Consider the following 24,470-nt stretch of genomic DNA (forward strand, 5'->3'; position numbering starts at 1 on the left):
CTAATATTAAAGTTAACATCACAAAATGTATTCTACTGAACGAAAATTTGTTATGATGTTCGTAAGTAAGACAGAGAAGTAAATGGCGTCCACTTATATTAATGCTAACAGCATAAAATTGATTCTGATGAACGCAAGTTTGTTGTTTTACATTCGTAAGATAGAAACAACACATGTGGGTATGACGTCCTCGTAATCAAAGATCAATTTTAATCAGTACAATAGGAAGTATGTATCATGTATACAAATTAAATTTATTTTTCTAATATCAAAGAAGAGAATTCCAATAAACCATTTTACTTTATCAAGTAGTCAAATTGAATACAATGAGATCATAATGCATAAATTGTATCTATTTAACAATAAATTATTCAAAAGTGTCTTTATTCAAATATAGATTACAAATCAGATTGAATAATTTACATAAAAAATACATATTAAATATTAACAATAACAGTTTTTAACAGCTTTTGCTTTTGTCGTTTTCTTTTCTTTTGAACGTTTTGTGTAATGTTGAATACCAATTCTTCTTCTTCTTGGCTATTGTTTATAAACATCAACGAGTGTAAATTTTCTCCCACCAAATCCTAATTCAAAATTAAGTAATTATTCAAATTGATTTTAATACAATCAAGTAATTATTAATCAATACATACTCTAAATTCATTTGTTTTCTTTGTAGCGAGTACATTTAATTGCCTTAGAATAGGCATCATATCTTTGACAGATGTTATTGGTTTGTGCAATGTTTGTACTAAGAATATGAGTGACCGGACAACTGGCTCAATTCCATGGTGCATATGATTTAACAATGGTATTAACGCTTCCATAAAATAACATACACTTGAAAAAGGCATGAGTAATAAAACCTCTTCCAACTCACTATAAATTAAATTAGTTTAATTTATAATAACCTTGTATACAAATTATGATTATTGAAAAAAAAAAAAATTAAGATTATTCTAGTAAATTAAACTTGCCTTGAGCGTATTCTTTTAATAATTTCTAATAAATAATCGTCAGTGCTTTTAACATTAAAAGCAGTCATTATTATAGGTAATGGCGGTTTCTCTATACCTTTATTTTCATTTTCTAATATGGTATCTTTGTACTCCTTGATTACATTTAGACACTCCAATAATAGTTCAGCCTGAAAAAATTTTTTTTTATTAATTAAGAATAATACATTCCAATGGATTGACATTTTATTACAGCTTTTTCAGATGAAATGGTCTTTTTTGTCGGCAATGCAAGAACAGATGGTCCTCCGTACACATTTGTTTCTTCGCCTGTGGCTAATTCTTTTTCATCCTCTTGAGTTCTTTCTTCTTCCCGTTCGTCTTCTAATACAAGAGGCTCTTCGGTTTTCTCATACAGGCGTATGACATTGTCTTGGCCACAACTCGCAATATAATAACCATTTCCACTCACAGACATATTTTGGCATTCCCCTCTGTGACCCTAAATCAAATAAAATGTATGACATAGTAAAAACAAAAGACAAATTACAATTAGTTCCTTTTTATTTACTTGAAGTGTCAAGACTCTTTCAAAGACATCAGCATCCCAATGCTTAATGTTTCCATTCTTATCGGTAGTGAAAAATTGATGGGTCTTGGGAATAAATTTAATACTGGTCAATGTAGACTCTGTAGTTAAACGCCTATGACAGTCACCATAATCCAAGCCCCAAATTCTGATTGTCTTATCAGCACTTGCTGTTATAATAATTGATGAATCATAACTTATGTCCAAATCATTAACTGGTAGTGTGTGTCCATAAAGATCAATAAAGTGCTATAAAAAAAAAATGTTACTTTCATTATATAAAGCTATAAAAATTTTTATTATTACATATTCAAAGAGTAAAATAGTAACACTCACCTTAAATGTATCCATAAAAAATATTTTGACAGTATTATCCAAAAGAGCAACTGCTAATAATTTGTTATCTGGGCTTACTCTTGAGCACTGTACATTTTCATCTAGCTCTAATGTCTTCAAGTGTAATAATGATAAAACTTTTCGATCAGAATTTGGCAAAGTTACTAATTCCAATTGCCATAGTTTAACTGTACTGTCACCACCACCCGTAACACAACCCAACTATAATGGTTATCAAAAAATATTGTATCAGAATAATAAAAAATGAAAATTAACTTTATTTTTACCTCATCTGGTAACATATAAATTGACTTCAAATCTTTTAGATGAGCAGAAATGCTTTCAATAATATCTCCTGCAGCTATGTCAATTACCAACAATTTACCGTCTTCAAGACCAGCTAAAATGTGCCTATCGCCAGGAAGCACACATAAACACTGAACAGCGCTAGATGTCTCTACAGTTCGAATGCAATTAAGAGTTTTTTTGTTCCACATTTTTACAGACTCTGAGCCTCCAGTGAATATAGCTAAATTGTCTGAACTAAATGCTAAAACTCTTACATTGGATCTATGGCCGTGTAAAGAAATCTTTCGAATTAATTTTACTTCTTTACCAACTGCTAATGACACAGAATAAAAAGCTAAAGTGTTATCTGCCATACTCACAACAACCTGTTAATACAATAGAAATTATATTAAATATTTGACTATGAAACTCAACATTTAAATTGATTTAATTTTACTTTGACATGGGTTTGATTTACTACTAAATCAACAGATTTAATTTTGTAATCAGTTAAAATAGGAGGTAAACGTCGAACAACATCTTGTAATGCAGGATTTTTTTCATTTAAAAATGCTATATCTTCATCATTCTCACCGCGCCTATTAGACATAAATAAATTAGAACTTAATAAAGTAAATTCAATAATAGTTAATACAAAAAAACACTAAAATTAAAATTTTCATGGCCTGTGTTAAATATAAATAAATGTTATGTTAATAAAAATCGGTCTTTGTAATTTCGTCAACCCAAAATATCATATATATTATACATGTTATAATATATTGATTATCTTAATACAATTTATATATTTCAATAACAAAATGTAAATACTATTAAATATGATACTTGACTTATTAACTTACTTTGAAGCTTTTTTTCTGAATTTTCGTTGACGATTACGCAAACGTTCTAATGCTTCACCATCTCCACTAAAAATAAATAGCTCCAGCAATTTACCATGTCCATGAACACAGAGAACATGATTAGTATTATCTGTAGCTGAAGAAACAACACGGCCAGGACCTTCTCTCATTAAAGATCCACTTTTTTCACATTTTATTGAAGACTAAAAATGATAGAATTCATTATATTTCCATTTTATGTTTAATATTATGTATAATTATATACTAGTGAAAAAAATACTAACAGCAAAATCTAACAAGTTATCTGAAGACAAAAGCTCAGACATTTTAATCTCTGATTCTTCATCATTTGCTTTTGATATCTTCCAAGTACGTAGTTCTGCGTCATTGCTGCCGGCAACAACAAAATCATCATTGCGCAAAACAGACAAGGTCCACACCTAAATAAAATATTAAAAACAAAAATATAATTTTTAAAGTTTAGTACCCATTTAGAAAATCGTTTCAAATTAATGTATATTTTAACAAAAGAGCATTTTAAGAAAAATAACTACATAGTTATATATTTAAACTCATAAATAAATCTTACTTCAGTTACATGACCTGCTAATGTCTTGAAACAATGCCCAGTTATTAAATCCCAAAACTTAATATAAGTATCCTTTGATGATGTCACCACAATATTGTGCTTATTAATAAATTGAACTCCTGTAACCACACCTTTATGACCAGACAATCTATGTAATCCTTTTTCTGCTATGACATCCCAAATTACTGCTTCAGTATCCTACAAAATTAATAAACCATATATTTTAATCTTGTATATATTGTAGCTATGAACCTAAAGAACATACTTTGGAACCTGAAGCGAGCATGTGACCATGAGTGTCATAAGTTAGTGCAGTAATGGCAGAACGATGGCCTTGGAATGTTCCAATTAGTTCACCAGTCGCCAAAGCAAACGTATTCACCAAACCATCAGAATAACCTACAGCAATATGTTTACCTTCTGGAGTAGTGGCCAACTGAACAACAGAAATCTTTTTCGATGTATTATTTTTCATGTCTTCATCTTCAATTGTCATAACCTGATTGATAATGAATAAATGTACATAAATTATGTTTTTAGTAAAACTATTTGAACTAAAATGTTTAATTATAATTTAATATAATTACCAATTTTTCTAAACGTAAGTCCCAAATTATAACATTTTCACAAGCACCAACAGCTACATATCTGTCAGAAATACCATTCAACATAACAAAGACTATGTTACAGTCAGGATGGCAAACAATATTGAAATTTTTCAACGGAACATAACGCAAGTATTGCTTGGTTATACCCATTTTAAATGATTTCGAACTAAAACAAATTATTATTAAAACACATCAGTCTCAGTTGAAATTACATGAAAAGCACTATTTGTGTTCATTGCACATACTAAAACGGATAAGATTTTGATTAATAACTCGAGTGTTGTATGGAAGGGTTACAAACGACAACGAGCATTAATTGGGGACATTGTCAATCACCGAGTTATAATCAATGATTTATTTACCTAAAGTGACGAACAGCACAACGTTCTCTTCTTTATTTATGGTGTAGCAAATAAGTACGGTTCATAGCAGCAGCAGCACCGCGGAAATCACGATTTGGAACGATCGAGAGGACGGCGGTTTTTGTTTAATAACTTGATGTCGTATTGTATGAAAACGAAAATCAAAACAACGATACGGTTCTAAACGGGTGTATCACGATTAAATATTTACGCTGACGGTACGTGTCTCACCGAATAATTCCTTCATAGGTACTGTTGCAAGTCACGTGTTTGCGAGTAGCGACGCATTTTTATCAGACCACTGTCCACTGGTTATCACACCGGTAGCCGGGACTCACAAAATAATCGTGCCGGGACTATAGTCCTTATTATCACTACAAGCGTATGATAACAGTATTAACTTGTGGGAATGTTGGCTGTGGCGGCAAATATTTCATTATTCCAAATATGCATTGTGCACTTGACTGGCTTCGAGACTCGATTACTCGAGAATTTATCGATTTCGATAACAATTACTTTTAATTATTATCTGTAATTATATTCAATTATGTATTAAAACTCAAGACTCTAGTTTCGAGTGTTTCGACATTTGACATTTCGACTGACGGCTATCTAACTGCACTCTACTACATACACTTCATATTTAATTAACTATGGTTTTATATAATATATTACGCTAAACAATGATAATTTAAATGTTTTTCAATCATGTAACAATAGTGAAATACATAGACAAGTCATTATTACGTAATAGGAAGTTTGTTATTACTAATTAGTATAGGTAACTAATAAAGTGTAATATAGACTACTTAATTATTTCGTGTACTTACTACGACTTTTCTTCTGTTAATTTAAATCATTAAATTATTAGATACTATGGAAAACTATTAACAGTATCACATTTATTTAATTGTATCATTGTGTAATAAACATATTATACATTTTATATAAATAAAATTGGTTAAATATTTATTATTAACTATATACATACCTATTTATTACCAATATTAACTTAAACTACCTATTTTTAATACAAATTTAGTTTTATTTGTATTTTATTCAATTACCTACATTTAAAATTATGGATTTTGAAAAACCAACTATAAAAGTGGGAATATTAACAAGTAAGATATATTTAAATATATATTAGTACTTATACTAAATTCATATTATTGGGCCCATTTTCAGTTAGTGACACTAGAACACCTTCAGCATCTAATATTGATTCAATTGACTCCAGTGGTCATAATTTAATTAAATTGATCAATGATTCAAATGTGATTGAATCGGCTAAGGTAGTTCAGTATGATTGTGTCACTGATGATTATGATCAAATTCAGGTATTGTTTAATATTATTCTTCTGACTACACTAATAAAATTATAAAAGGAAATGTGGCTGTCAATGTGTAGTCCACAATACATTTTGTGATTACAGTTTAATTTATAAACTAAAATACTAAACTATTTTAAATAACTTATACTATTTCATTTAACAATACGGTATGTAATACCTAACTAATAATATAAAATACTATGATAACATCATTTACAATTTGTGTAGTAACCTATAACCTATAGTGTAAATTGTTCTTTCATCAAACATTTTAACCAGAATTTTTTTTATAACATTTTAATTTTTAGATGAATTATGAGAATTTTTAAATTCTTAAAATTCTCATATTTTTAATTTTACATACTTGAAACTTAATTAAAAATTAAAATATTGTAAATAAAACCCTTAAAAAACACAAATGATATATTTATATTTAAGTTTGACGATAGGGAAATTTAGATTACTTCTAACTACATACAATTGGAACTGTTGAATACGAATTTGGTATGTCGTACATTTGTAAGACAGAGACAACTATCGTATACTCTGATTGCTTGAACGTACATAATAAATGACAACTAAAAATATTAAAAAATACTTTATTAACACTCGGTGTCCAAGAGGTAATCGAGTTACACAATCAAAAATATGTCTTCAAATTATTCAGAGTTTTAAAATTAATTATTTGTTTTCTTACCTTGTCACTATCCTTCACTAAGATGTCAATAGACAAAACAATATTAATTAAGTTAAAGATAATGATCCATACTGACTACAGAGAAGTTTAAGTCTAGACATTTATACTTGTGTCAATAACATTCATATATTGTACTCGTACACAGTGCCAAATCTTGAGTACAGTATTTTACCTTTATATTTTTACTACAAATCAAATTGCAAATTATAAATTTATAACCATATTTTATTTTAACATATATGGGTAATCATGTAATATAATATTTAATAAATTATTTATTTCACATAATTAAAATTGATTAGATAAATATCTATGGAAATGCTGTGCAAAGCAATTAGCTTACATAATATATATAATAAATATAACACATGTATACTGAAATGTTTTCAAATTTATTAAATAAAGCAAGTACATTTTTTTAAATTATTTTATTTAAAAATATTTTTTCCTTACTTTTGCGTTGGCAAAATTGTCAATTATCTTCTTAATATTTAGAGTTTTGGTTTGTTCTTTTTCTATATTTAAAACTACTATAGGTACTAGATAAATGTTCTTGTCAAGATGAGTTTCTTTTTTTTATTTAATCGCCAAAATCTTGACTTAGAGCTAATAAAGCCCATCTCGGGGCACTACTGGCAAAAAAATTGAACACAGTTTGAACAGTTTCAAATAAATTTTTTATTTTATTGTGACACTGCTGCATCTGAAATAACTAGAATTAAATTATTGCTACAACAATCAGCAATGGAAATACTTGGCTGATAAAACAATATGTCTTATCCTTGTTTGCACTCCTGAATGTGCTCCACTTATCACAGAAGCTCCGTCGTATCCCTGACCTCGACATTTTTTAATATCTAAACCAAGTTTCATTAAAACATCTTGGGTAAAGTTCACATAATCAACTACCGATAGTAATAAATTAAAAATAGTTTAAAACCAAAATATACACCATTTGAAAAAAACAAAACAAATTTTAACAAGTATCTATTTTATTTTATGGTACTTTGATGTTTAATATACATAATATCAGGGCCCCGGGCCCCCCTAATATTTCAAAGAGTCAGGGCCCTGGTGCAATGCACTGCTTACATCGGCGGTTTATCCGGCACTGCTTGTGCAGCCATAAATTTATTGAATTTTGATTTGTTAAATATGTATATATTGTTTATAATATTATTTTTTACTTAAATACTTTATTTTTGTATTATTAAATGTAATAAAAAAAAATATTTATCTTGTATTTATACTGCTAAATTACATAACTTATACTTTTAATACATTTTTTATTAATATTTTTAAACATTGTGTTTTTCTCAGGCAAAAATGTCTGAATGGTGTTCTGAAAGAAAAGTAGATGTTTTGTTAAGTACAGGTGGTACAGGTTTTAGTTCAAGAGATGTAACTCCTGAAGCAACTCTTGGACTTGTTCAAAAATTGACACCCGGTATAAGCCAAGCAATAATGAATGAGAGTTTAAAACTCACTCCAATGGCAATGCTTTCAAGGTATAGTATTATATAAGTAAAATATAAAAAAATTTTATTAATAAATTTAAAAATTTATTTTAATTTTAGAGCAGTGTCTGGAATATATGAAAAAACTTTGATTATTAATTTACCAGGGAGCACTAAAGCGAGTAAAGAGTGTTTATATGTTGTTGCTCGTGCTATACCACATGCTGTTTCATTAATCAAAGATGAAACAGAAATTTCAAAACAATTTCATAAACAATTAGATTTCACGGCTAATAATGAATCAAAAGTTCCAGTACGTTCAATTACTAATTTTTACTATTACATTAGTTCCATAAGTACTTCTTCCTAAAAGGATATCAGATACATAACTAACTTATGCTCAGTAGATCTAATTATCTATATCTGTGCTTTATATTAATTTTAAATTTACCTAATTATTAATAATTTATTTTATTTTATCTAAGTATAAAACTACAATTTTTATGAATTTCTAACTCCAAAATAATATGTCCATTTTTGAGATTTTGAGGAATTTTGTTAAAATTCCAACTCTTATAAAAAAATTTTGTGACTATAGTTTTTGATATTTTTTAATCAAGAAATTAACAACTTATGAAGAGCTCTGTATGACATTTTCAAGTGCTTCTACTTCATAAGTAATTTTTAATCGACAATTAAAAAAAAAAAAAAAAATAGAATATTTTTCATGTCTACATAATATAAAATATATTATATATCCAATATATGATGAATATTTCAAGTATGATTATTTGTTCTTGACTTACACACAAAAACTTAAAATCAATTTTATCAAAAATTTGATTATTCCATAATTTTAAATTTCTAATATTAAAGTAAAATTTAAATATAAAAAACTTCAATGAGTACATTTGTACGATAGAGACAACTTACTGGCATATTTAATATTAGATACTTTTTTATGGGTAAATATAAACATTGTTTATTGTCTTGAATTTTTTATTTTACCTGTTTAGGAGTGTGTAACAAAAATAGCGTGTCGACACAGAGAATCACAATTTCCAAAAATTTCCATGAAGTCAGCTTTAAATATTTTAAAAGAACATGCTGTCTTACAATATACCGAAAATAATAAAATAAAGTAAGTTTTATATAGACATATTTTAGTATAAATAAATTGATAAATTTTTTTTGAAGTTAGATTTTTATGTTAAATATTTATCATCATGTATTAGTTGAGTGTAAAATAATAATAATTTTTGGTAAAATTTAAAAGGTATCCTACTATTTGGATTTTTTCTACTGGTGATGAACTTGAAAACATTAGTGGTTATATCAGAGACACTAATTCTGTTATGATAAAACAAATACTGGAACAAGACCACTATAAAGGACAGGTATTCAATTTTGGAATTGTAAGAGACAAGTATGTAAATGTAAATATATGTAATACATCTATATTTTTACGTTAATAAAATTAATTTATGTTATTAAGTTGGGATGATCTTTGCAAACGTTTTGAGGAAGCATTTAACAATGCTGATATAATAGTGACCAGTGGAGGCGTATCAATGGGCGAAAAAGATTTAATTAAACACGTGCTCAAAGAACACTTCAAAAGTAAAATTCATTTTGGAAGAGTTAATATGAAACCTGGGTAATTTTGTTATCAACACATATTTTTGTGATTAACAACTAATTATTTAAATTCAAAAAACAATTGTGATACTTATATTACAGAATGCCAACTACTTTTGTAACCCTTTTTTTTAAAGACAAAAAAAAATATATATTTTGTTTGCCTGGTAATCCTGTGTCTGCTGGTGTATGTACACATTTATTCTTATTACCATATTTGAGATCAGTTTCTGGAAAAAAAATAATTATCCATTCTTTAAAAGCAAAGGTAAATAATATGTATTTACTATTTAATTTAATAGTGCATAGTCATGTTTTATAATAATTTATATAGATTTAATACTTGCATTTATAGCTAACACATTCTATCAATGATTTGGATATTAGACCAGAGTATCGAAGAGCATTGCTTAAATATGAAAATGGAGAACTATATGTATCATGTCTGAGTAATTATATATTTTGTTAAATAATAAAATATTTAAAGCGTAAAGCATTCAAGGTATTTTTAACTTATAAAGCAATATTAAAATTCATAGCAGGCATAACTATACCCCCAATCCTTAGGTTAATATTTTTATTTTATTTGTATATTTTATGAAATGCTTTATTAAAGAATCTTGGAAAATTATTTATTTACAATAATGTGTAGATAAAGATTACATTGCTTATGTAAAAAAAATCATATTTAACTATATTTTATATTGTCTTTAAGATCAATTAGTACTCATTATTTATATGAATTTTTTTCTTAATCACAAATATATTGAAAGTTTAAAATCTTGCTGATTAAAGATGTTAACCAATTTAACATGTAATAAAATACATTACTATACAGTATAAATATATTGAATAATCTATAGTCATCAAAAAAGGATATTTTTTTCTGATCATACTCTGAGAATAAATCTTTAAATTATGTACATAATATTTTTAATAAAGCCATTTCTTATGTTTTTTTTTTTTATTTTGTGTATTGAATTATAGCCAACTATCAACAAAGTAGCAGACTTTTGAGCTTTGTAGGATCTAATTGTTTACTTCATTTACCTTCATTGTCAAACGAAGCAAATATCAAATCAAATACGATTATGGATGTTACACTAATTAAAAGTATAAAAAATACGTATATTGCACCCATATTAAAACAAATGAACTTATTAATCGAGGTAAAGAATTTATTATTTTTGGTGAATAGTGATACTAAATTATTTATATTTTATTAGTTATCTAAAATCTATAGTATAATAAATAATAATAACAATATTTTTAATTTTAAGAGAAGTAGCACATAACATTTTTAATATTCATAAGCACTACGCTTAGGATAGTGTATAACTGACGCTTTTATCTATGTAACAGAAATTATATTGCTTAACATAAATTAATGCACTATTACCAGCTCTCAAAAGAAATAAACTGTTTCACAATTGTTGACTGATGATAATGACCAATGTTGACTGACACCAATATTGTCAGTATATCAAATGAGCGGGAATGCATTAACTCGGACATGTTTTGATCAGGACTCAGTTTATTTTTATTGTGGGTTGGAGTATCTTAATTAATTTATAAAATATATCTTCCAGAATAATTTTTATTTGATTTAATACAAGGTCGGTGTATATATTAAATAAAATAATAGAAAATAATATATTTTATAATATAACAATAACAATATGGTTTATTTTGTTTAACTAAAATTAATATGAAATTAATTTACTAATATCTCTCACAGCTAATAATAATAATAAAAATATTTCTTACAAAATGCTAATCAGTATTGTATAATATAATACACATTTTATTTGTTATTATAATTTATATAGATATTCAAAAAACCAACCATTTTTGGCAATATAAAAATAGAACAATCACGTCCATTTTCATGTATAAAAAATGTACTGCATTTGATGACAGAAAATATATTTGTTGCTAAAACTGAAAATATACCCACTGAGTAAATTTATTATTATTATTATTTATTTTATTAAATATCAGTAATCCAAACATACTGTAGGCCAATACAATAAATAATGGCATATTTTTCAGTTCAGCTATGGGTTATGTTTTATATTTACCCGTTAACTCTTCTGAAAATTTACCACCATTTCCAGCTTCTATAAAAGATGGGTATGCTATTAAGTACATTAATGAGGATTCTTGGTCTCAAAGGTCTAATATATTTAATGTTGTACAAGTGTCAGTGGCTGGTACAGTTGTAAGTATATATTTAACTTTAAATGTAATGTGTAAGCATGATATAATTTTTTAAATACTGTATGTTTCTATATCCTATATTTTTATAATTTATAACATTTTATAGCCTGCTTGTCAAAAAGAAATAAAAGAAGGAGAATGTGCACGTATTAGTACTGGTGCACCTTTACCACCTGGAGCCAATTGTGTAGTACAAGTTGAAGATACAGCTGTTGTAACTAAATCATCTGATGGAAAAGTTGAATTGACAATTGCTATATTAAAAGAACCTAAACTATTTGAAAATATTAGGTAAGTTTACCTCATTATAAGTTTGTGTATACTATTCAGAATTGGAAATATACTATAATGTATTAATATTTTAATTTTCTTTGTAAACCAAATCAAATAATCATAATTCATCACATTATAATATTTCTTGGACTAATAATTGAAAAAATATAAATATATTTCTATTTTTTAGAAGCATTGGTTCTGACATATCAGTAGGACAACGTCTTTTAGATCAGAAAACTGTTCTTGGTCCTTTTGAAATAGCTTTGTTACGCTCTGTAGGTTGTGATTATGTGCAAGTGTATAAGTAAGTTTTAATAAAATAATTTTAAGCACATAGTACATAAGTATATTTGACTTGAGATATTTTGAATAGATGTCCTTCAATACACATTGTTCCATGTAATGATAATTCAGCGTATGCAATATCTCATAAGTTAAAGAATATGTTGGAACTGGCTGACTTTAAAGGAAACATATTTAGTCACCCATTATGTAAAAAGTTAGTTAAAATTTTAAAACTGTTTTATAAAGTTCTTGATTAAAAATGCAATGTTTTCTTCCAACAGTTTAACTAAATTCTCTGAACTTTTTGAAAGTGTATTTGATTACGATGATGTTATTATTATTATTTGTGATAGCTTTTATGAATTTTCTAATGTTGTTGAATCACATATTCATATTAGAAATAATACACGCAAGTAAATATAAAAATACATTTAATAAATATTAATAATACATATAAAAAGTATAAATAATGTTTGAAGATTAAATATAAATGTAAATTATTCCTATAGGATTTCACTTGGATTTGGTAGAATGTATTACAATGAGAAAAAAGTAGTATTTTTACATATTGATATATGTGACTTAGATTCTATCTATAACTGTGTACATTTATTCATATTGCCATTTTTAAGATTTACTACTGGCAAAAAAAATATTATTTCTTCAATAAAAACAAAAGTAATTGTTACAATTCATAACCAATTTCAGATTCCATTGAAATAAAATATATCTTACTATATTATTTTCAGTGTAATATGACCTCACATTATTTACCTTCAGACAAATTTGAAAAAGCTGAACTTTATTATGAAAATGGAGATTTCAATGTTACTTGTTTCACAAGTAAGTTTAAGTGGACATTTTTATTGAATTATTAAAATAAAACATATTATTATTATGATTGTTTTATAAGTATAGGTACTTAATAAAAAATAGTCACTCATAATTTGAAACCTTTAATAAAGTTTCTATAGTTTGAGCAATGATCATTAATCAAATCATTTATAGTTTAGATAATTTATTATCAATGTGGAAAAGTTACTTTTTTTTAAATTGAATTATAAAGTGCCTTTCAAAATTTTAATTAAATTCTTCTTAAATTATTTAGTCAAGATATAACTTTTGAGTAACAAAACTAACTTTATTACAATTAAAGTTACTTTTGATTTTTATTTTCAAAATTATCACTGAGATTTTGTGATCAATGAACTAAGCAATGACAAAAATATATAAAATGTGTATAGAAGCTTTGTAAGAGCCATAGGAGACAATAATTGTTCAATATTTATTTTTCTTAATTTTTTAAATAACTATACCTACTTTTTTTGACAAATATATAGATTTTAAATTATTTCATTACAAAAAAGTAACTTAAATTATGTATACATTTCTTACAATAAAATCTAATTAAATTACTTAGAAATTAATTTTTTTACAGTTACAAATTGTAAATTATAACATAAGTTACTCCTCAGCGCTGTTTAATAGTTATGTCATTTAAACTTAGTAATACAGTTGAACCTCTATTTAACAAACTTGATGGTTTTTTGAAAAGAAATAATTAAATAGAAATTTCATTAAAAATAAATAATATTTTCTTTACTCAAAAAACTAATTTTTACTATACAAAATGTATGCAATGATATATGTATCATGTATGTATTTAATAATATGTATGTATAATAAATATTAATGATTAATGAATTAATAAAAATAAAAAATAAATACAAAAACGTCCAGCAACAACTAGTTGATGGCATTTGTTTTTATAGTAGGTTTTATAATAGATCGTCTCTTATATATCAACATTGATAACAATAATCTACAGTAATAAAATTAAATAGGGTATGATAGCATACAATCTGTACTCTATATGAGTGTGTACTTTTTAAACAACAATAGTTTTTATATTTGTTTAAGAAAAGTTACATAAAATTAATTTGTTAGATAGAAACATTCTCAAATGAAAATTGTATAGTTCCATAAGATATTTTGTTATATAGAGAGTTTCGTTAAATAGAGGTTTGACTGTATCTGATATAAAGTAATGGTATTATTAATTAGCAATTTTTGTTTCTATTTCAGTGAATCATCAAAGTTGTCTTGTAAATATGCCATCTTCGGTAAATGAATTTAATGTTGAGTTAAAAGAAGGAAAAAAAACTGAATTAGATGCAATCGTTACTGAAAATTCTGATTCTTATTTTATTTATTACTAATTATTAGATTTTTTTTATTTCAAAATGTTTGAATTGTATATTTCATCTTATTGCAAAATTTTTAAAATTTTCATCTAGATACCTACTTATCTATCATATATTATGTTATAAAATTGATTACTATAAAATGTACTTAAATAGTATGCTTTATTTATACATATATATATAATTATAGATTAAAATTTTAAACCATTTTTACAAGAAAAATAATATTGTTAGTTATATTTTAGTAAGTAAGTAAAAATTCTCCGGAAATAAAATCTAGTTAATCAAGAAAAATATGCAGATTAAAAAAAAAATAATATCCTATTTCCTATATTCAAAGTATAAATATTATTACCGATGGTCTTTTAAATAATAAATAAACTTTATGATTATTTAATACGTTATAATAATCCAATTAGTTTTGCCACTAAAAATATAAAAATAAAATTTTTTATACAATACTACACTTGTAATATAAACATATATAATAACAATATATAAGAAATATTATATCTATAAGTTTGAAATATTTATTTTTGTATAATATGTATGTATACACGATGTACCACATACTTAATATTCAAAATAATTTTTAAATTTTAAAGAAATTATATTGATAGTCTAATAATAATTAATTTTATAGATAAACCTGTCTTAATTTGCAAAATGTTACTTATATTTATGTGTTTCGAGTTTTAAATATTTTTATAATAATTTATTTAATCTATAACGGATATAAAATCAAATAGGTTTATTGTAGTGACAACAAATATTTTGTCAATAGTGTTTTAGTTTAATCTGTGTAATGTTCACATTTTAACAGTTACTTTACTTCTATTTTTATTTTTTAGAATATCTTAGTTACATAACTCTTATTTCCATAGGTTACAGCATGAATATACACTCATATTATATGATGTGACTTACTAATTTTATTACCTACATTGATCTTGTTTCAGCTCTACAAACGGCCATGGTAATTTTATATTGTAAATTTAATTTTGCACTTAGATACCTACACTAAGCCATAAGGTGAAAAATATAAAGGAAACAATTTTATGTGGTTTTTTTAATAAAACAAGATGACACGGGAACGGTCATTATCAGTTATTATAACATTTATAGCAAAACAAGTAATTTTGTTTGCCCATCAGGACTACTAGGTAAAAATTGTATTGCAATGCGATGTGTAAATGGCTATCAAGAAAATTGACTATCACTGCTTTGATACTTTGTCGGAGTTTCCAGGATCAAAAAACAAATACCTTCTAAGTAATAACTAATAATAGTTAATTAAAAATTGCGATATTTTGAAATCATGCGAATATTAGTGTCGATTGCCGGAACGTCAATACTGAATACGAGTGACGAGTGTCGTGCACGAATGCAGAATTCGAGTTTTCGATGCCGACGCAATCGACGCATTATCAATTTATCACTCGAACCTTAGTCCGCTGCACAGATATATCTGTGGTCCGCTGTGATGCCATTAGCCATGATCCATGGCGCGTCAGTCGTGGTCCGTGGATCACATCGTTGTCGTCGGCTCGTCGCCTGTCGGATACGTATTCGCGTCACCACGACGACCTGTTGTTGTGATAGTCACATATAGAATTATATATATTATAAGTATTAGATCATATAGGTATATCGTATATCTAAGTGTAAAGTTATAACTTAAAATTTATATTATCACAGAATATTAATCAGATGGGTAGCCGGCCCACGACAACGCACTCTGACGGCCGAGCCGCACCACCACTTACGACACTTGTGTCACGCCTTAAAACCGTAGTACAGGAGTCGGTTCGGTCATACGGCTGTCTGGATCGTTTACACCGAGTTACCGAGATAACGGTCAACGGGAACGGATCCACCGCCGCCGCTGCGATTTTTTTTCCCCGGCGTTAGTACCAAAGTGTGATTGTCGTAAAGGGTTACTTCACTTCTTTCCACTGTTAACACTTTGCCACTGGTCATCTGGAACGGCGCCTAAGCCGGTTAGCTGCATCGGACTGAATTCGCGACTGGAACATCAGTGTTATTGAAGCCTTTTTACATGGTAATGACAGATCCTGTCCGTACGTGCTGAGATACCGGTCGATACCTCGACGATACATTTTTGTCTGACACGACCTGAAGTGGCCGTCATGCCTAAGTCACTAAGACTCGAGAGATGTCTGCCATCGACATCGTCTGCGTCTGGTATACTGTTGCCCGACCACTATGTCGAGAATGATCCAATCATACAAACAATTCTTGAGGCCAAGGCATCGGAATGCAAATTGTCCAGGCATGAGAAACTTGTGAAGTTATCCAGTAAATCCTCCTGTCAGGTAACATATCTTACCCAGCATCAACTTAAGTCTATTGAGGTTTTTCTCAATTTTTTTTTTCTAAAGTTGCTTTACCCATTTTATTATTTGCTAAACTTTATGATAAACAACACACATTTTTAGTCATCTTTACTTTCATTGAAAAACAATCCAATTAGTAAATAATTTTTTTTTTTGCACATTTATAATTTATTTTAGCCTTATTATAATTTCCAATAATTCTTACTTCCAAAATAATCTATTTTAAATAAATCAAGAAATTAGAAAAAATCAAAATTGTAGTTTTATAACTGTACTATCGAGTCAATGAGTTTAAGTTTTTCAAGTGGTAAGTAATTGTTATTATATTTAACTTTATTTTTAGGTTTCAACTTGCCAATGTAATGGATGGCGAGGTAGACGTGATAATCGTTTAATGTCTTCAACTTGCACAAAATCTGGCTGTAGTCATCCTCTATGTAAGTATAAACATAAAATCATAATTTTTTTTAAAAAGAACTATATTTAAAGTATATGAGTAAAATATTTATTTTTAGTGTAGTTCTTACAATTTTCAATTTAAACACTATAACTGTTTAGGTAATAAAGAATGACAATGTTAGTTATATTTAGTTTACCTAACCATAATTTTCCCGACTAAAAAGGGTGGTGATACTTCCTTAACATTTTATGAATAACCGATACTAATTAGACAAAATAATAAAATACTACTCAAAGTAATTTTACTTTTGTGTAATATTAATAATGGTAAAATTATATTTGGTTACTATTCTTTATTAAACATGATATATATTGTATACTTATAGTGTAGTTATAATAATTGAAAATTGAATTATCATAGTGGGTAGTCAGTGACTCTATAGTGTCAATTTAATGCTTAAAATTATTGACGATAGATAATAAAATATTTATTTCTTAACATTTAAATTAAATAAAATTAATTATTATTTTGAATTATATTGTGAATACCGTATAAAATATGAACCATTTAAAAATAATTTTAATAGCCAAAAATTTTCCTTTATGTTTATACTAGTTAAACTGTGACTTAAATACAAATTTAATGTTTTATTACATAGGTAATATATTATTATTATAAAATAATAGGTATGCTATTTTTGAAATTATGATTATAAACATTAGTGTATTTTAATAATTTGTTGTACCTATTATTTATTATTTTTTAGCTTCTCATGTATCACATTTAGAAAGTGCCAAGGATGAACAGTTAAATACCTTACTAGGATTAGTATTTGATCTCGATAATTTATCAGTCACTGTAAATAAAGATTTGAAAAAACCAAATATTGAGAGAAATTATGTGCAAGAAGACACTTATGGTGCAGTTTATCATGCAAGTATCATTTATAATTTTATTATAACTTTTAGTTACCAATAATTAATTTTAGTTATTTGCGTTTTAGGAATTACGGAACTTTGTGTACCCTGGATCTTGTATCACACTCGAAAAATTATTTGGTACTCCGCCATTTGAAAATCCAAATATAGTTAAAGCTTTAATGAACTTTAATATGTATAAGTTTGGCCATGACAGCTCTGTGCGTTCAATTTATTTTTCTTTATAAATTATATATATTTATGGTACTTTCCTGTTATACGAGACTACAGCTATTTTCGTGACTACCTCCCAAGACTACCTCCGTTATAAAAGACTACCGCGGTTGTTTTGTGAAACACCAGAATCCCGTTATCTAAGACTACCAAAATTTGCAAATTTTCCTATTATTACAGACTACCTTGGTTTTATTTAAAATTTATATTTGTACAGTGCACCTCCATATTTAATTCTTTGATATTTTTTTAATCAGTAGGTATTATTGGGATGGCTATATTCGAATTATATATATAAAAAAAGGATTTAAATACCCACTAATCATTTGTAATGTATTACACAACATACGCTACATATGTGGCGTACGGTCCCTAAAAACAATAAAATAATAATTATAATAAATACAAAAATAATAGTGGTAAAAAATGGTAAATCGACAAATAAAATAATAAATAATGATGGCTACATTTACGAATTATATATAAAAAAAAATGTAATAATATTAGTGTCGTATAATCATTTTAGATGTTTCTACATCAAAAAACTTTTGTATCATAAATTGTTCTCTATTTTGAATATCGATGTGTTAAAATGGCTGTAACATAAATTTTGTATCACCCTGTATAAATATATAATAATATAATATTAATATAACAATTGTGAATTGCTACGCTAGAACGCAGTGCGTGGATATCGTACAACTGAATGTGGTATTCGCGATAAAGGAGGTAGTCTTGGGTGGTAGTCGCGAAAACCATTTTAGTAGTCTTAAATAACAGGATTGTGATGTTGTCAAAAATCATGGCAGTCTCGTATAACAGGAAAGTACCATATTTATGTTAAAATACATACTTATTATTTAAATAAATTTAAAATTATTAAAAAATATGTTTCAGCAACTCAAAATTGCTTTAAAAATTAGTAAATTTTTAACAAAACATTTTGATCTTTGGAAATGGATTTCTCCTAAAGAATTACCGCATTGCAAAACATTTCAACATAGGAAAAACTATGAATTCTATTATCAAAGGCAATTCAATAAGTTTAAATATTTCTTTTGTACCAAACTGTATGTTAATTAAATATTTTTATTAATATTTTGGTTTTGTGTTTTAGATACTTAGTGTTTTGTCTACTTCCCAAATATCTTCATTCAATTGCACCAAGCTTTAAAATGAGCTTGATATTTGGTCAAGACATACTTAAATACACACTTAAAGCATTTAGAATGCATTTAACAGACTGGTGTCATGCATCAGCTCCAAAATGGTCAAATCATAGAAAACACTTTTGCATGAGCTACTTACCTAAGTAAATAATTAATTTAACAAACAAATTAATTTAATATACCTTTTATCAACACATTGATTTATTTTTCAATTTAAGATATATGAATCTATTAGAAGAAGAAGTATATGCTGTTCATTCACCTATATGGGATTTGCATTTTAAAGATTCTGATTTAAAAAAAATCATTTTAACTGGTAAGAATGTTACTTTTTTTTTATACTTGTATATTTAATTATGTCTCAACTATTGATTTAAATAAATAATCTTGATATCTTAGATTCTCTGGACTCCGGACTAGACGAAACTAAGGAAGCAGAACATAAAGATCGTAGAAAAAAAGATAAACATCCAAATGAGTATGTGTAAAACTGTTAAAAGTTAAAAACATATATTTAATTGAATTATAAAATAATAAACCAATACAGTTTTTTTTTTTGCTATAAATTTATAATATATATTTTTTTTTTAAAGAAAGTATTTTTGTGTTACTATACTTACTATATTTCGGTTCACTCGCATCACCTGCATAATTAATAATTTAAATTTAACCATGTTAGACTTACTGATTTTAAAAGTAAACTAATGTTATAAATTTCAAATTTCTAGAGATATGTCAATGAAACCAAATGAAAAACATACTATTGAAGATGCTTTATCAGAAGACAAAATTATAGACATTCTAAAAAATGTTCAAAGTGGGCCTATCACTTACTCAAAGGTAAAATTACTTTTAGATACATATATATATAACTATTACAATAAATAATTTTTCTCTAGTCTATTATTAAGAACTGTTATTAATCATTAACTAAATTGACTAGACTATAAAAACTAGTACTTTATTTAATCTATCATTTATTTCTTAATTCTAAATCTAGTTCTAAACAAAATTCATCCACTATCTACATAAGTTATTTAATTTTTTTTGTAATATTAACATAAATAGTGAACTGTTTAATTTTTTTTTTTATAAGCTATAATTTTGCTAACCAATAATCTTCTTAGTGTTTATAATTATTTTTTAATATTTGTGTTATTACAGTAAATTTCTTCAAGTATTATTTTAATTTTTATTATTGAAACTAACCAACAATTAATTTAGGAGTTTGGATTAGAAACTGGACCTCGGGGACATCAAGCTCGAACAGAAGAAGAGCATGGAATTATACGCTTTGTGGTTATAGGTAATTCATTAGATTCGAGGGTCGAAAAAAGTACTATGTTGTGGCTTATGCAATTAAGAAATTTGTTTCGAACTCAATTGCCAAGAATGCCAGTTAGATACATTACTCGATTAGTATTTGATACGTGAGTGTATTTATTTTTAATAATATTTCATTGGACTAAGATAATTATTACTATTATTCATATGTAATTTAATAATCAGTTGTTTACCACTGCTAATTTGGTTTTCGGAATATAAAAAAATTAAAACAATATGATGTTATAATAATTATTATTTATTTATTTTTATTGTCAAATAATGTGTTTAAAATTAATTTTAAAAGAAAAAATGACACCCTTTTAATTTAGGGGTAAATTAAACTGATCTATAGAAAACAATACAATTCCGATATATATTAAAAGAATTTAAATTTTTAGTTTGAATCTAATAATATATTTATATTTCTAAATTAGGAAACACAAGACATTAGCTTTGTTGAAAGACGGTGTTCCAATTGGAGGCATATGTTTTTGTCCATTTGTCTCTCAAGGTTTCACAGAAATAGTGTTCTGTGCCGTTAAAGTTGATCAACAAGAAAATGGATATGGAACACAACTAATGAATCATTTAAAAGATTATCATATTCAACATAACATTCTTAATTTTCTTACTTATGCCGATAAACTTGCAATTGGTATGGTTTGAGATAAATAATACTAGATTATCTTAACTTATTCAAATTATTATCATAGAATATTTTAAGAAGCAAGGATTTAGCCAAGATGTGAGAATATCAAAGAAAATACATCAAGAATATATTAAACATTATCAGGGTGCAATATTGATGCATTGTGAACTGAATCCAAAAATTATTTATACGCAATTAACATCAGTAATACGTATACAAAAAGAAGTAAGTGATCTTATATAGTTTTTGCCTTAATAACTAATAAAAAAAACACATTTATAGATAGTTAAGAGTCTGGTGGAAGAAAAACACATGAAAATAGAAAGACATTATCCAGGACTAACATGTTTCTTAGACGGTGTACGCATGGTCACAATTGAATCAATACCTGGTGTAATGGATACTGGTTGGACACCTTCAACACGGGCAACAAGAAATAGTCGTGTTACAGAAGAAACAACAGATATTGATGTCTTAGCTAAACACCTAAAAAAAGTTTTGCAATTTGTAAGTATAAAATATTATTAATAAGATATCAGCACAGTTATTGTTTTTTCTCAAACGTATGCACAACATAGACAAAATATTTCACATAAAATTGTTTTATACAGTTATTAAATAACGTTAAGAGTGAAATTGCCAATTACTTAAATTATAAAGAATAATATTTTTGAGGACATAATTACTTTATATTTTATTGCATTATTTTGAGACAGTATTAAGATACATTGTTATACCAAACCCTTAAAAATATTGTTTTTTACAATATTTTTACTGTAATATAACTTAAAATTATTTTTTTTAAAAATGTATGTTTTCTCTAAGTTACGTGTAGTCAGAGAAAAAATCCAAAATATAAGTTCTTTTATAATTTAAGTTTATGTAATCATATTTTTATGAATATTTTTTTTTATTATGGATATCAACATTATTTCTATAGCTTAAAAAACGTCAATTTTTTAGGTAAAAAACAATGCATTGTCTGAACCATTTTTGAATCCAGTTGATAAAAAAGTTCCTGGTTACTACGAGCTTATAAAGTATCCTATGGGTAAGTTTTTATTACAAAACATTTTCTGATAATTGTTAAAATTTATTAAATTAAATATTGACTTATTGTATAACTAATACTATAAATTAAAACAATAATTGCTACATTGGTGAGAAGAGTTTGTATTTTAGAATATACAAAAATTATTGCTTTATTAGCAACTTAAAATTATTTTAAAAAAATATTTACTAAAATCGAAATGGTTTTATATTCAAAATAAATACCTATGTCAATATATTAATGCAAACATACTATAATTTCTATATACTATACAGTACTATATAATTTCAATTATTGAAAAAATATGTCATTATTATTTTATTTGCTCCATGAGGGAAATATATTTTCTTCTCGTCCATTAACTAAAATGTATATTTGATTTACAGATTTGAGTACCATTGGTAAGCGATTGGCTTCAGGCTACTATGTTACTAGAAAGTTGTTTATTGCTGACATGAGACGAATGTTTAGCAATTGCAAAACATTTAACCCAGAGGATTCTTATTGGGCAAATTGTGCAGTTGAATTGGAAAGACTTTTCCAGATAAAAATGAAAGAAATGGGACTCTGGGATTACTAAATTTAGTTACATTTATATATTTTTGTATTTAATTTAAAAAATATGTGCGATTGTAAAACCTTTTTAGTAGATTATTTATAAAAATAAATCATACATAAAGGTAAATTTTATTTTGATGTTCGGGTTTAATATGTTAATTTATGATTTTTACTATTAGAAAATAAAATCAATTAACAGAGTATTGTTTTTATTGTATTACATTAATATAATAGTAGTTTTATAATTATGACAATTATTGTATATTATTTAAAAGAATTTGTATAGGAATTAGTTGACATATTTAATATCAGTAATTTGAGAAGGAATATGTATAGAAATAATCCAATGTTTAAGTTACACTAAAATTATAATTTTTTACCACATTTGTAATTCTATGCATTCTACTAATTTATTAATGACAAAATAATTATTTTTAAGTGTGGGACACTGTGACATATTTTGTTCATCTGATGTTTAACAACCAATGTTTATCCCTAAACACTTGGCTAATTTAAATTTTGTAGGATCACCAATGTACTATAGGTTAGTAAATATTTGATAAACTAAATTGTTAATTTGATATATTGCACAAAATACAATACATTTATATTTGCTTTTCAATTTAGTTTTCAATGATCAAATTTGAGACATCAACAGTTATAATGTCCTTTTTATTCAATTTTCATTTAAAAAGTAAATCAAACATGCTGTTTGTTGGATTTCATTTTTTAATATATTTAAAAATTATATAAACTTATGTTTTGTTAAAATAGTAGTGCCAATGTAACCAAAATTTTGGTTCAAATATACTGTAAGCTAACAAATACTCATAAAGAATTATTATTATTATTTTCATGGCTTAACATTAATGAACTTGTTAAACACAAGCCTTTAAATTCTATGTGTGTTCATTTATGTATTTAATACTTTTATTTGTAATTCAATTAATATAAAATAAACGGCTTAATGTAGGTATTATACTTGGTGATGCAACATGCCTAAGTCCAAATCGACATTTAAAGCAACGGTATCTCAAAATTTAACAAAATGGGTTTAGTGACGACTCAGCAGCGCATGGCTTTGTCCGCTTCTACCAAGTCGCG

The 24,470-nt window shown here is 26.2% G+C and overlaps 3 protein-coding genes across 4 annotated transcripts; 2 read left to right on the forward strand and 1 right to left on the reverse strand.

Annotated features, from left to right (window-relative positions):
• Positions 1-367: 367 nt before the first annotated feature.
• LOC132923852 (WD repeat-containing protein 3) lies at positions 368-4,925 on the reverse strand. The gene is made up of 14 exons (XM_060987826.1): positions 4,595-4,925; positions 4,212-4,398; positions 3,890-4,123; positions 3,625-3,822; positions 3,320-3,475; positions 3,036-3,238; positions 2,630-2,771; positions 2,172-2,558; positions 1,885-2,106; positions 1,531-1,797; positions 1,213-1,461; positions 981-1,150; positions 657-882; positions 368-587 (listed from the first exon to the last, which is right to left on the reverse strand). Exons 2-14 carry the CDS (start codon positions 4,380-4,382, stop codon positions 438-440), a joined length of 2,775 nt encoding a protein of 924 aa, XP_060843809.1. The 5' UTR covers positions 4,383-4,398; positions 4,595-4,925; the 3' UTR covers positions 368-437.
• An 88-nt stretch (positions 4,926-5,013) lies between these two features.
• On the forward strand, positions 5,014-14,975 carry LOC132923853 (gephyrin). Of its 2 annotated transcripts, XM_060987827.1 has the most exons (19): positions 5,014-5,718; positions 5,783-5,934; positions 7,946-8,133; positions 8,203-8,395; positions 9,099-9,223; positions 9,359-9,508; positions 9,578-9,739; positions 9,823-9,988; positions 10,076-10,169; positions 10,708-10,889; positions 11,550-11,680; positions 11,773-11,941; positions 12,047-12,231; positions 12,404-12,520; positions 12,590-12,715; positions 12,783-12,914; positions 13,011-13,179; positions 13,251-13,344; positions 14,587-14,975. In XM_060987827.1, the coding sequence occupies exons 1-19, from the start codon at positions 5,676-5,678 to the stop codon at positions 14,718-14,720; spliced, it is 2,712 nt and encodes a 903-aa protein (XP_060843810.1). In that variant the 5' UTR covers positions 5,014-5,675; the 3' UTR covers positions 14,721-14,975. The 2 variants fall into 2 exon arrangements, with proteins under 2 accessions (XP_060843810.1, XP_060843811.1); XM_060987828.1 differs by lacking the exon at positions 5,783-5,934 and having other exon boundaries at positions 5,015-5,718; positions 14,587-14,974.
• Positions 14,976-16,120: 1,145 nt separating this feature from the next.
• Positions 16,121-23,988, forward strand: LOC132923854 (histone acetyltransferase KAT2B). Its single transcript, XM_060987829.1, has 15 exons — positions 16,121-17,041; positions 17,406-17,499; positions 18,229-18,395; positions 18,466-18,600; positions 19,511-19,644; positions 19,731-19,925; positions 20,001-20,098; positions 20,182-20,260; positions 20,511-20,622; positions 21,007-21,212; positions 21,543-21,763; positions 21,822-21,982; positions 22,040-22,264; positions 22,721-22,808; positions 23,195-23,988. The coding sequence occupies exons 1-15, from the start codon at positions 16,856-16,858 to the stop codon at positions 23,386-23,388; spliced, it is 2,295 nt and encodes a 764-aa protein (XP_060843812.1). The 5' UTR covers positions 16,121-16,855; the 3' UTR covers positions 23,389-23,988.
• Positions 23,989-24,470: the final 482 nt, after the last annotated feature.

The sequence above is a fragment of the Rhopalosiphum padi genome, chromosome 3 (genome assembly GCF_020882245.1).
Source record: "Rhopalosiphum padi isolate XX-2018 chromosome 3, ASM2088224v1, whole genome shotgun sequence".
Lineage (NCBI taxonomy): Eukaryota > Metazoa > Arthropoda > Insecta > Hemiptera > Aphididae > Rhopalosiphum > Rhopalosiphum padi.